The sequence below is a fragment of the Brienomyrus brachyistius genome, unplaced genomic scaffold (assembly GCF_023856365.1).
Source record: "Brienomyrus brachyistius isolate T26 unplaced genomic scaffold, BBRACH_0.4 scaffold32, whole genome shotgun sequence".
Lineage (NCBI taxonomy): Eukaryota > Metazoa > Chordata > Actinopteri > Osteoglossiformes > Mormyridae > Brienomyrus > Brienomyrus brachyistius.
Genome location: NW_026042307.1, coordinates 170,797 through 184,878, shown reverse-complemented (window position 1 = coordinate 184,878; position 14,082 = coordinate 170,797). Strand labels below are relative to the sequence as shown.

At 42.7% G+C, this 14,082-nt stretch overlaps 2 protein-coding genes across 36 annotated transcripts in view; one reads left to right on the top strand and one right to left on the bottom strand.

The window, feature by feature from the left end:
* LOC125721112 (pantothenate kinase 3-like) overlaps positions 1-14,082 on the top strand; it is a 341,923-nt gene that overhangs the window by 200,656 nt on the left and 127,185 nt on the right. For 5 of the 26 annotated variants that reach the window (XM_048997075.1, XM_048997064.1, XM_048997079.1 and 2 more), the window contains exon 1: positions 3,283-3,304. The exons of 6 other annotated variants lie outside the window; for them this stretch is intronic. Coding sequence is in view for 13 of the 20 variants with exons in the window: in XM_048997068.1 (XP_048853025.1) it covers positions 3,314-3,437; positions 3,638-3,712; positions 4,305-4,642; positions 4,768-5,012; positions 5,093-5,269; positions 5,818-5,941; positions 6,349-6,474; positions 6,715-6,765 (1,260 nt within the window). In the remaining 7 variants the exon portion in view is untranslated. Of the gene's footprint in view, positions 1-3,244; positions 3,438-3,637; positions 3,713-4,304; positions 4,643-4,767; positions 5,013-5,092; positions 5,270-5,817; positions 5,942-6,348; positions 6,475-6,714; positions 6,850-6,929; positions 7,207-14,082 lie in introns of those variants that run through there. 15 more of the 26 variants (XM_048997069.1, XM_048997054.1, XM_048997063.1 and 12 more) reach the window with 8 other exon arrangements.
* The window catches only part of LOC125721116 (pantothenate kinase 3-like), a 355,646-nt gene that overhangs the window by 247,889 nt on the left and 93,675 nt on the right, over positions 1-14,082 (bottom strand). The gene's annotated exons all lie outside the window — the stretch shown is intronic.

Below are 14,082 nucleotides of genomic sequence, written 5' to 3'. Positions count from 1 at the left end.
TATTTGCAACACAATATAACCTTTGCTTAAAACAATTCCTTAGCAACTTAGCAATATCTTTGCATCACGACATAACAGCATTCTTCCCCCACAACTTGAAACACACGGGCCCCTCCCTTAGGGCAACCCAACCTTTACTTTATCAGAACAAGAAGACCCCCTTCTCTTAGGGCGATGTCTCCGACTCACACTAATCCAAGAACCTGCAGCACAAACACTGGCCCTCTCTCAGGGCAATACCTTTAAATCACTATTAAACCTTCAAGGCTTCTACGCCTCGCAACAGTATATCAAGCCCTCAGGGTCAACTTTCCCCTTCTTCAAGGCTTGTCTCTGAGGGAATATCCACACGTGACCCTTCCTTTAGGGATTTCTCTCACATCACACACACACTGGGCCCACTGGACACTGCACAAACAGCTCTCTTATCTTTAGTTCTTTTAATCGGCGAGTACCCTTACCGGGAGGCCCTGCCTGGCGGCATATGTCCCCGAGACACCCCCGTCTCCGTCTCCCTATTCTATTTCCCTATTCTATTAAACAATAATAAAAACCTTTCGTTACCTATGTTTAGGGCGCGCCACTTAAATGCAGACGGGTGTCTCCCTGTTCTCCGCCAGGTGGTCGCCTCCCCAGGTCTCTTCTCCGATCCTGTTCGTGACGCCAATTTATGTCGTGGTTTTTTTCTCCTTCCCCGCCAAATCAGAAGTCAGAGGTCCATTTGTGTAGTATCCAGAATTCAGTCTTTATTGCAACAATGAAGTTACAACCAAGGCCGGGCACGTAAAAGTGTGTCCAGTACTGTTTTATACAAGTTCTTATCATTTAACAATATCTCGTCACTTAAGCATCATCATTCCTTCAGCCATTCACAATAATTGATTTCCCTTAATCCACACCCCTAGGTGATAAGTTTGTCCATCATTTCTTTTACCGTTTGGTCTCTCGGCTGAACATAATGGTGGCACGAGCAGCTCCACTTCGTTTTTTTTTTAAATGCTCAGCCGTGAACTTCTGGTGAACTCAGGCGAATCCCTGAGTAGAAAACCTAGGCAGTTTCAGCCTTTTACACATTGTCTAACTAAAAGGTTGATAATATATTTGTCCTTTAACATAGTGATAAAATATATGTCAATAAAAGTGAGTATTCATAGATTCAGGACTAACATAAAGTAGCTAACAGAAACTCAGACTAACAAAAGGTGCAATTAGATACTCAGTTGATTACATTGTGTTGATTACATTACAGTATGTTTACATTGTAATGATTACATCATGGATATTTGGCATACTTTTTAATAATATCACAGTACTTGTATTCTATGTTATATAGTGCTAAATAATATTCCATAATTCCAGCATGGAAAAATCTAGACAGTAATATAATGAACAGAGAATTTGGAGAAGCTAGGAAGTATGCCAGCGGTGTGTTTAGTCAGCGCTGACTAAAATATCCTGTTTAACTTCTGCCTTTGTGAAACACTGTGTGGCAAGTGCATGTCACACTGACTATTCTGACAATAAAGAAGCCAGCTTCAGCTTGGTAATTAACCATCTGGTTTCTTCGACTTTCACTCAGGAGCAAAAGCAGTCTTTAAACTGGAAATAATCTCACATTCACTGCGAGAATTATCGACATCGACTGATATGATTTTAATTTTTTTATCATGATAACAGGAAGATACAGTCAAAATTAAACATCCTCTTTTTCTTAAGTGATGAACACTCATAGATTTGGAGGGGGGGCGGAGGGACACATCCCCTCCATTGTTGAGATGCGGAATCGTTCCCCTCAATAATATCATATAAACTATAATGTATAGTTGACAAAAACACTAATGATTAATGTTTCTCATCACATAATTTAACGTTTTTTTTCCTGACAGTTTTTACCTAGAGAACCCCTACCCTCCATTAAAATGGTTTAGTCTAAACTCCCATTCCGGCTGACGCTCACTTCCACACCTGTGAGCAAATGGACAAGGGAGCGGCCAGCGATCGGCAGAATGTGGCTTTAACGTGAACATACTGTAATACATTGAAGACCTATGGCAACCAATATGGTATATTGCAACAGCAATAAAGGGTTGAATAAAAACAAACAAAAACCAACAGTTAATCAATAAAAGACCGTGTGAAATTGAATTTCATCGTCTCACGTCGATCAATTTTTATAAACATTATTTATTTTGGCAGATTGCAACTAGCTTTGTTAGCTAATAACACATTATTCATTACTTTACAATACGCAAAATTTCGTAATACTTCATGTTTGTATAATGTTATTTTGTTCCTAGGACTTGAACACACGAGGAACGATGCAGTAAGAGTAAAGTACATTACAGAGATGTAGGTTGAAACTCTTGATTACATATTTTCTGTAATACAAAATAACAGCACACGTTGGTTATGTGTTTATATGTTGGCTTTTATAACTTACATCTAAGCCAGATTAAAACGGTGAACATGTTAGTACGTTAATTAATGGTTCACCCGTGCGCGAATTGCGTAACGGGATTTTTGACGCGCACATTGATAATTAAATGTTCTATAGAAGAAAATTCCGTTTTCTTTGTAACCAAGTCCATGATAACTTTAAGATCGCTCAGACAATGTTAAATGCTAAGGCGCCAAAGAACAAATATTTTGCACAAGTACAGAGTATTTTGCACTGAAATATTAAACGCTGGATAAGAAATATAAGGAAATCATGGGTGTATACACCGCACAATGTATTGGTGGTTGCCAGTCAATTTAGGGAAATTGTGGAAAGATTACAATTAAGTAGATAACAAGAAGTGATTAAAATTTCTAAGCAGTGGCAAAAATCCATTCCCAACGGACGGTATATAGGCTAAGATATATAACTGCAGCTTCACTAAGCACATCAAAGTGCAGTGTGTCCAGGCAAAAACACAGTTCTGTCAGTTATCTTCATTGTGGGAAGGTATGAAAGAATTTACAAATTACTGTGGAAGATTGTCCTTTTATTTTGAAGGATCACGTACTTTGTTTAAAATGTAACGTCGACAGGCTGAAATATTATCGTGTGAATTATCGCCGTCTTTATACATACTTTTCCTAAGTCTGCAGACTTGAAATAATCCGTTTCTAGATGAAAGGTTTAAGACGCTTTGGCCCTTCCATAAGCTCCGCCCCCGATGACGCATTTTCCCCCTCTACGTTGCAGTGACGTTAACATAAAATACGTTCTAGAATACCAGTGTGACGTGGAAGAGAATAAATACCGCAGCCGGGCAAACGATTCTCATTTCGTCTTAGTAGTTATTGGAGGAAGCATCAGGTGATAGCCATGGCCAGTTTATTTCGCTATTTCCAGCCGCGCCATTTGCTCTGCGCAACCGGACTGGTGGTTGCAGCTGCCGGTACAGCGTACCTTGTGCGGCGACTCCGTAAAAGGGCGGAGCTCCAGGAAGGTACCTGGATAATTATCGTCTATATGTGTAACATATATGCATTTCACATTTAGATAAAAACACATTTTTAAATTACACACGTATGTGCTACACACTTGAAAGAGTAATACTGTTTTCACGGATTAACACTTCAAACAATAATAATTCGTTTTGATTAAATATATGTGTAGTAATGTATCACTTACACTTAACAATGGCAGTGCCCAGAGAACCAGAGGAGCCGACCAACCCCTGCACATCGCCCATCCCTGCCGTACACACCGTGGAGCCACCTTGTAAGTGTCCCCGCCACTCCCGTCCAAAGACCTTTGTCATGTTATTTGCCAGGCTTCCCGTTTTAATGTAACATAAGAGATGCTGGTCCGGACCAATTTCCATCCATCCATCCATCCATCCATTTTCCAAACCGCTTATCCTACTGGCTCGTGGGGGGTCCGGAGCCTATCCCGGAAGCAATGGGCACGAGGCAGCCGGACCGACTTAAGATTGGTTTATTTATCTATCGCATCTGCTTATATTTGTGATGATACTTTGACTTGGGTAAGTGCTGTTTATTACCTAGAGAAACTTAAACTGCCAGGTAATCAGTAACACCACATTTGCCCTGATTACTGCTGTTTTCATATCATCAGTTACCGGCCTAACTTTACCTGATGATTTTTAGGTGTTTCATGTTCATGTTGTGACGTTTCCTATTGTCATTTGAAGTGCTGTGGTCTCTGCAGTTGGTACTGAATAAGCAGTGTGCTGAATAAGCAGGAAAATGGATGGATGGATAAATTGTTTAATCGTCTTTAGTTATTCTATTCATGAGATTTGTACATATCAAACAGGATTGTAATTACTTTCCTTTTTTTCTTGCTAAAGCATTTCCCTGGTTCGGAATAGACATTGGTGGGACCCTTGTAAAATTAGTCTACTTCGAACCAGAGGAGGAACAGGCAGAAGCGGAGAACCTGAAAAACATCCGCTCCTGTCTGACCTCTAATGTGGCTTATGGCTCCACCGGCATTCGAGATGTGCAGCTGGAAGTGAAGGATCTGGAGCTGTGTGGCCGAATGGGGAACCTGCATTTCATTCGTTTCCCCACCCAAGACCTGACTACCTTCCTGCAAATGACCCGTGACAAGCAGTTCTCCGGGCTCCATACCACACTCTGTGCCACAGGTGGTGGGGCCCACAAGTTTGAGGCTGATTTCCGAACGGTGAGTTCTGTTGATGTTACATTTCATTACAATATAATGCAATTCACTTTCTCTTTGAAAATGTGAAATTTCCAGAGGAAATCACAAATCCTATTATGACTTTTTTTTCCCCGTAACCCCTTCAGATTGCTGGTCTACAGCTCGTGCAACTGGATGAGTTGGATTGTGTCATCCGGGGGGTCCTTTTCATGAGCTCCAGTGGACCCTCTGAGTGTTTCTACTTGGAAAATCCTAACCATCCAGAGCAGTGCTTCCTCAAACCATTCCAACTGGAGAACCCTTTCCCATTCCTACTAGTCAACATCGGATCTGGGGTCAGCATTCTGGCAGTCCATGGCAGAGACAATTTTAGACGTGTCACTGGAACAAGGTGAGCTAGCCTCTGGTGATAATTTTCAAATCTTCTAAAGCTAATATTGATATAACAGTTTGAAACTGTCTGGCTTTCAGTCTTGGTGGAGGAACGTTCCATGGACTGTGCTGCCTGCTGACGGGTTGCTCCACGTTTGAGGAAGCACTGGAGATGGCCTCACATGGGGACAGCACACGGGTGGACAAGCTTGTGCAGGACATTTATGGGGGAGACTATGACAGGTTTGGTCTCCCAGGCTGGACTGTGGCCTCCAGGTAGGATGTAGTCATATAATATTTAAGTCAGCCTAGAATGACCTGCATCCCCGGTCCTGAATCAAGGCTTAAAATTGTGCTTAAAAAATGTAATACTGTAAAAAGTCACTACAGCAAGGAAGGATGTCTGGAGGTGGTGGGTGCTGAGTAATCTGAAAAGCAGCTGGCATGCAGTAACCCTCAGTCATGTTTAAACCTAGAATTTAATGATCAGTGTTGACACACCACTGCACAACAACGGGATGTGTCCTCTGCATTTAACTCATATATATGTGACAATGTGACATAGCAGGGGGCAGCTAACTCAGTGCCCGGGGAGCAGTGCTTGGGGACGGTACCTTGCTCAGGGTACCTCAGTGGTGCCTTGTTGGTCGGGGATTCAAACCTGCAATCTTTCAATTACAAGTGCACTTCCCTAACCATTAAGCCACCACTGCCCAGAGGTGTCAGCAATAATCTGCATGATACCTGATGCTGCAGGAATAACCAAGACATGTCAGAGAAGAAAAAAATAGGGTTTATTTATAGTTGTGTACTCTTTGTTTCAGTTTTGGAAACATGATTTCCAAGGAGCAGCGCGATTTGGTGTCCAAAGAAGATCTGGCCAGAGCAGCATTAGTTGCCGTCACTAATAACATTGGCTCCATCACCAGGATGTGTGCCCGGAATGAGGTAAACATTTATCAGGACTTACACACATCGTGCCTGTGTGCTCTGTTCATATATGATTCACATACGTGATGCAGAATGGGACGAACCACATTACTAAAGGAATTTGCCATTATGTTGAGCAAATCCATATCCAGAACAAAGACAGAATTCTAGCTTTTCCCTAATAAACAATGTTGCCCTCTATTCTGTCAAGATATTAAAAGTTTCTTACAGTTTTTTATGTCTAACAAGCATCAGAATGCAGTTACTCTCTAGTGTCTCCCATGATTTAAAACCCAAATTCCAATAGTAGTAAAAGCCTTTCCTTCATGCTGTTCAGTAACCACCGGGGCAACAAGTATATTTTTGTTTTAAACGGGGGTATTTGTTTAAAACTGCTTGCTTACTGCTTTCTTTATTCTTTGAAGAATATAGAGAGAGTTGTGTTTGTGGGCAACTTCCTGAGGGGTAACATGCTGTCCATGAAGCTCCTGGCCTACTCAATGGAGTACTGGTCTGCTGGACAAATGAAAGCGCTGTTTCTTCAGCATGAGGTATGAGTCATTTTAACCTCAAGCCTCCCTTGACGTCTTGAATGTTAATGAATGTTAATGGCTGCTAGCTTATGAACTTTTCCTATAAGCTGCTAAAGAATCAGCCATTTTGTTGATGCGATTTTTATTTCCGTTATTTATGATTTTTTTTCTCATAAAGCAGTTATTTATTTGCTATGAGCACCACAAAATGAATGTATACTGTTTATAATGTGCATAATGGTTTTTATTATTTTACAGGGCTACTTTGGCGCTGTCGGGTCACTTCTGGAACTATTAAAATCCTCCTGAGCCCAGAAGTTTAAATAACCAGGGTCACATGAAATTCAACCGCCCTCCTGTACCTCTGTAACTACATCTTTGCCATGTGATCAGGTAGTGTACTCTATGGTCTAATTTAGATACTATGCATTCTGTTTTCATTTTTGTCTTCTAACTAAGCTTTTCTTTTGTAGGATCACACATGCACATATCACAGAGCTTAATTTCCAGGTACAAGCTCTGAAACCTCAAACTCACCTGAAATATCGCAAAACTCTCCCTCGTCGGCGGTGAGAGGAGCTTCGCTACTGATCGTTTACGTTACCTGGTGATGCAGCTCGCTGGACGAGCCTTCTAACCCAGGTTACTATGCGATACTTGTTATTAGTGAATCCCATTTAAGTCTCACATTAACAGACTCACGGGGATTCACAATCGAGTTTGGAGGAGCTGATGGAGAAGAAGAGAAACAGATCCAAAAAGTTTGTTTTATAATAAAAACCTTTAAAAATATTTCTGAGAGTGTGTTGTACCACTTATTCCTGAATAAACTAAGCTTATTTCCTGAAGGAAGATTAGAGCTAGTTCAGGGGGGTATTCTATGAAAGTAGCTAAAGAAGGTCAGACTCCACTGAAAAAGTGAGACTCAAACTAGCGCCATCTCCCAATTAAGCCTGAAGTCGTTCCACTAACGCAGAACGAGACTTTTCTAATCAAGGCTACTTCAGACAGACTTGCATAGTCTCACTTAGTGCACGTACCCGAGATATTTAGGTGGTAGATAAAATGACGCAGAACAAGAGCAAACCGAGAGCAGCTTTTTTTCGCAGCAGAACAAATACTTCTGAAGGAGCTATATGAAAAATACAAAAATATTATAACAAAAAAAAAGGCAATACTGTAGCTATCAATAAAGCCAGAGTGATGGCTTGGCAGAATATTGCAGACAGACTAAATGCGTAAGTCATGTACATGTTACCAGTATGTGTGACTAGTGATTCGGTGATACAGTGATTAACACTGTTGCCTCGCAACAAGAAGGTTCCTAGTTTGAACCTCCTGGCCAACAGACTCCTCTCTCTTTTGGTTTTATATGTTCGTTTTACTTTATTGTGTAATTCTTTATTCTTTGATCTCCATAAAGTACTTTAAATTGCATTGAAATTGCACAAATAACTATCTCATCTTTCCATGTTACTAATAAATTCAAATTTTATTTGTCACATACGTAGTCATACACAGTACGATATGCAGTGAAATGCTTAGATAACTGCTCCTGACCTAAAAATAAAAGACTATGAATAGGAATAGGAAATAAATATGAAAATTAAAATAAAAGGTAAATTAAACTAGGAAAGAATAAAATAAAATATAAAAATTAAAGTTAAAAATAAAATAACTGTACAACAAAAACACACAATATAGAAAATATATGAAGAATATATGAAGAAATATAGAACAATAAGAGCAGCTGTATGAGTAGGTATATATTTATGTAATTTTTGTGTGGAATGGAGTTAGAATAAATGGTAATAAAGGAATGGTAATGTCCAGGATTATGCAATCCACATATTTAAAGTGTCTTGTGCAGTGCAAATATGCTTAAGAGTGATTTATTTAAAGTGACTTGTGATAGAGTGATTTGATGACCACGAAGTGTAGTTGTGCAGTGGCCACTAGTGTAAACGAATGTCCAGAGTGTATGTAAAAACCATATGTGTGGGTCAGTACTGTGTGGTGGTGTGATTAAGAGACCGTATCGCATGCGGGAAGAAGCTCCTCCTCAGTCTCTCTGTGTTGGCCTTCAGGGAGTGGAATTGCTTTCCTGACCTCAACAGAGAGAACAGTCCATTTTTGGGATGGCTGAAGTCCTTCACGATCTTCCTGGCCTTGGTCCAGCACCGCCTGCTGTAGACTGAGTGCAGGTCAGGGAGCTCGATGCGGATGGTGCGCTCAGCTGATCGCACAACCCTCTGTAGAGCTCGTCTGTCCTGCATGGTGCTGTTCCCGAACCAGGTTGAGATGTTTCCTGTCAGGATACTCTCTATGGTGCAGGAGTAAAAGTTCCTGAGCACCTTGGAGGGCAGTCAGAAGTCTCTCAATCGTCTGAGGTGGTAGAGACGCTGTTGGGCCTTTTTCACCACGGTGTTGATGTGACAGGACCATGAGAGGTCCTGCGTGATGTGAACACCGAGGTATTTGAAGCTGTCCACTCTCTCCACTGGGCTCTCGTTGATGACGGGGGTCTGGTAGTTCCTCTCCTGCTTAGTGCTGCAGTCCACTATCAACTCCTTTGTCTTACTGACGTTTAGAAGGAGGTTGTTCCTCTGGCACCAGTTCTCCAGATTCCTAATCTCCTTCAGGTAGGCCGTCTCATTGTTATCAGGGCTCAGGCCCACCACGACGGTGTCGTCAGCAAACTTAATGATGGTGGTGGAGCTGGTAGTGATCACACAGTCATATGTGTACAAAGAGTACAGCGGGGGGCTCAGAACACACCCCTGGGGGGCTCCAGTGCTGAGAGTGATGGAGGCTGTTCGTAATAAACTTAAAATAATAAAATAATATTAATAATAAAAAAAATAAAAAAATAAAACAATAAAAAATAAACTGCTCGTAATAAACTTAGATTGTTGATCTATGTGACTTGGCAGTGGTCTAGTAAATACAATTTAAGCCTATGTGTAATCCCCATAACTACAAAGACTTTAGGTTGTTAATTGCAGCTCTACTGACTTAGATGTGTGTGTGAGCTCCACTGACCCATTTGTCTAACCCTTGACTTGCATATCCATCCTTCACTATTATATCTCAACAGAAGCACTCTCAGTGGAGAGCGAAGAACCTGGCAGCAAGTAAAACAAAATGTAAAAATATCTTACGAAGAAATATCAGTTTGATAACAATAGTTTACAAAATTCATAAATGTAACTGTAGCCACGAAGAAAAAGAGCCAGGCCACTGCTACTGGTGGGGGGCCTCCACTTGAGGGCCTCACACCAGCAGAGCAGCTGGCACTGAGCGTCAATCGAGGACGGCCTCAGGTGGAAAGAATAGAAGGGGGGATATTGTCAGACATCATCCTCCCAGGTGCCCGGGAGAAATATGTACAGTGGGGCAAAAAAGTATTTGGTCAGCCACCGATTGTGCAAGTTCTCCCACTGAAAATGATGGCAGAGGTCAGTAATTTTCATCATAGGTACACTTCAACTGTGAGAGACAGAATGTGAAAAAAAAATCCATGAATTCACATGGTAGGATTTTTAAAGAATTTATTTGTAAATTAGGGTGGAAAATAAGTATTTGGTCAATTCAAACAAGGAAAATCTCTGGCTCTCACAGACCTGTAACGTCTTCTTTAAGAAGCTTTTCTGTCCTCCACTCGTTACCTGTCTTAATGGCACCTGTTCGAACTCATTATCTGTATAAAAGACACCTGTCCACAGCCTCAAACAGTCAGACTCCAAACTCCACTATGGCCAAGACCAAAGAGCTTTCGAAGGACACCAGGAAAAGAATTGTAGACCTGCACCAGACTGGGAAGAGTGAATCTACAATAGGCAAGCAGCTTGGTGTGAAAAAATCAACTGTGGGAGCAATTATCAGAAAATGGAAGACATACAAGACCACTTATAATCTCCCTCGATCTGGGGCTCCACGCAAGATCTCATCCCGTGGGGTCAAAATGATCATGAGAACGGTGAGCAAAAATCCCAGAACCACACGGGGGGACCTGGTGAATGACCTGCAGAGAGCTGGGACCAAAGTAACAAAGGTCACCATCAGTAACACACTACAACGGCAGGGAATCAAATCCTGCAGTGCCAGACGTGTTCCGCTGCTGAAGCCAGTGCATGTCCAGGCCCGTCTGAAGTTTGCCAGAGAGCACATGGATGATACAGCAGAGGATTGGGAGAATGTCATGTGGTCAGATGAAACCAAAGTAGAACTTTTTGGTCTAAACTCAACTCGTCGTGTTTGGAGGAAGAAGAATACTGAGTTGCATCCCAAGAACACCATACCTACTGTGAAGCATGGGGGGGGAAACATCATGCTTTGGGGCTGTTTTTCTGCTAAGGGGACAGGACGACTGATCCGTGTTAAGGAAAGAATGAATGGGGCCATGTATTGTGAGATCTTGAGCCAAAACCTCCTTCCATCAGTGAGAGCTTTGAAGATGAAACGTGGCTGGGTCTTCCAACATGACAATGATCCCAAACACACTGCCCGGGCAACAAAGGAGTGGCTCCGTAAGAAGCATTTGAAAGTCCTGGAGTGGCCTAGCCAGTCTCCAGACCTCAACCCCATAGAAAATCTGTGGAGGGAGTTGAAAGTCCGTGTTGCTCGGCGACAGCCCCAAAACATCACTGCTCTCGAAGATCTGCATGGAGGAATGGGCCAAAATACCAGCTACTGTGTGTGCAAACCTGGTAAAGACCTATAGTAATCGTTTGACCTCTGTTATTGCCAACAAAGGTTATGTTACAAAGTATTGAGTTGAATTTTTGTTATTGACCAAATACTTATTTTCCACCCTAATTTACAAATAAATTCTTTAAAAATCCTACCATGTGAATTCATGGATTTTTTTTTTCACATTCTGTCTCTCACAGTTGAAGTGTACCTATGATGAAAATTACTGACCTCTGCCATCATTTTCAGTGGGAGAACTTGCACAATCGGTGGCTGACCAAATACTTTTTTGCCCCACTGTAGAAGGTACTGTCCACTTCTATCTCTCTAGGTGTTGTAGGAATTATTAGCTCAGGTAAATTTTAATATCTCCACCAATATGTTTTGAAATTAATTAACTTTTAATTAATTATTATTTAATGCTGATTATTAACCAATTGTTATGCCGAATGGTCGGCTCCTCCAAACTCAATTGCGAATCCCCGATATCTGTTAATGTGAGACTTAAATGGGATTCATTAATAACCAGTATCGCTTAATAACCTGGGTTAGTAGGCTCGTCCAGCGAGCTGCGTCACCAGGTAATCCTTCCTCATGGGACGGAGACCTTCTTTGTTGGAGTTCTTGCTCGAGGTTCTCAATGTGATGTTGGGCCTGGACTGCATCTCCCTGTGTCTCTGCCAGAGGTTGTTGGGTGTCTCTCTCCTGCTGTTGGAGTGCTTGCACCCTTTGCTGGAGACAGGACGTTTCCTCTTCATTTGTCTTCAGCCTGGCTAGAAGTTTGTGTGCGAGGGAGCCGAGTACTTTGGTTAGCCTTTTACTCCCGCATTTCTGAGTGGGTGGCATGGCCATTAGTTCAGCGATGTCGTCCTCAATTTGGTCAGCTGCTTTGGACCGTATGAGATCGGCATGACTGGGCAGGAAGTCGGAAGTCACAACATCAGGCCAGGTACCCAAATCTTCCCACTTGTTGAGGGGGCTTTCCATGTGGATCATTGTGACTCAGTCAACTGCAGGGTGGCCGCAGAAATCTGTTACACTCAGGCTGGGTGTTGCCTATGTGGGTGGCTTGACACCTAAATCTAGGTGAACAAATAAAACCAACAAAATAAAATAAAGTAGAACTGGGGCCTGTCAATGGGTAACGGGAAGGGTGTAGTGAACCATGGGAATAGTTACCCACGACAAAATAAACAAACAAAAATTGTTCCCTGGGAAAAGTTGTTGCAGGTTAGAACAGTGTGAGTTACTCTAGGGCTTGAGAGATGCCCTAGTCAGGGATAAAGGATAAAACCTTATCCTGGAAATTGTTGGTCTGTGACTACTGACAGTGTCAGAAGATGACAGGAGAAGTTGGGAATAGAAAGTGGAAAACAAGAGCTTCAAAAGCAATGGGACTGCATTCAAACTTAGCTTGCTGTTGCAGATCAGATTACCCCTGGGTTGGGCTCTGTTGAACAACTCCGCTTTGACCAGAAGGGGGACCACTAGCAGGTTCTGCTTTACTTGTCCCTATCCGAATTGTTGCGGTGTTAAGCTAGTGATGCAGGTGGAGAGGTTTGAACGCTGTCAGGTGTCCCTCCTGAACAGGGCACGTCCCACAAGCTCAATCCCAGCCAAGCAGGCCTGAGTCCGGCTCCCACTCCCCCGATCCCCAGCAATGTCAACTTGGAAGGGAGTGTTCTGTACGCACAACTGAGACAACCCAGGTGGGGCTCAGCTTATCGGCTGCACTACCTGAGACCTGACTTGACCAAGGCTGGCAAAATAGCCTTCAGGTATCACCCACCCTAGTGAGAGTCCAAGCTAGGGCCGTTCTCAGAACTCACCCTAGACGAGGTCCTGCTCAAAAGTTGTAATGACCGCCTGAGGTACCTGTCAGCCTTGCCCTTAATGAGTCAGTGGGTGCAGCCGGGCTGGCACGCTTTTGGGCGTCTAATTGCTGAGAACTCCCCTTCGGTTCTGACAAACTGTATGATCGTAAGCAGTAACAGCAGAGCCACAGACAAGCTCAACCAACAGAGAGCGAATGGTAAGCACCTAGCACAGGAAGAGCTCAACTGATCACACCCAAACGACTCTTCGATGTGATTGTGTATGTTGACTGTTGTTAATAATGGTTGAACTTCTATGCAAGTACCCTTGTTGGGGGAGAGGGAGTGAATAAAAGCATAAAGTGAAATAAAACCTAAAATAAATCAAAAAGGTAAAACAGAAATCAAACCCAATGAGTTGTGTTTCTTATTCAATTGAAAACATCAATTAGTTATGCAGCAATAACCTAATTAGATGTTAATGTGTTGTAATCAAGTTGATTAAAAAGTTGATTAAGGCTTTCAGGCAAGAACCTGTGTGTCCGATTATGCGTGTTGGTATTACCGCAGATGACCACGAGACCCAACTCAGATATTATTAACCTACTATGGCTGACCACTAGAGGTGCAATTTCAATGGAATGGCACTGCTATGGCTTGCCACTAGAAGCTCAATCTCAAAATTGAGTGATAGTTCTAGGCCTGACCACTAGAGGCGCAATTTCGAAATGGAGTGGTAGTTCTATGACTGACCACTAGAGGCTCAATGGGGCGTTGCTCCCTTTGTGGGGGGTCCCAGGCAAGTGAGCCTAAGGGGTAGGGTCACTGGTGACCCAAAAAAAAAATTGGCGTCAGGCAGGCCCTCAGGGCTCTGACCTCTAAGTGGTTAGAGTGGCGTTCGCAGACTTCACTCGTAACCAAAGAGATAGCTAGGCGATTGCCGACGATCGATGAGTGCCACACACGTTTAATGCATGCACATGCCGCTTGCGGCCTTCTGCGCCTTGCGCAGTTTAACCCCTTAAAACAATTACTGGAGCGAGGCAGCGCTCGCGTTACGGCGACGGATCTAAATAGTGAGTGCACTATATCTCGTCGCAAATGGTGCTGAAACCACGGC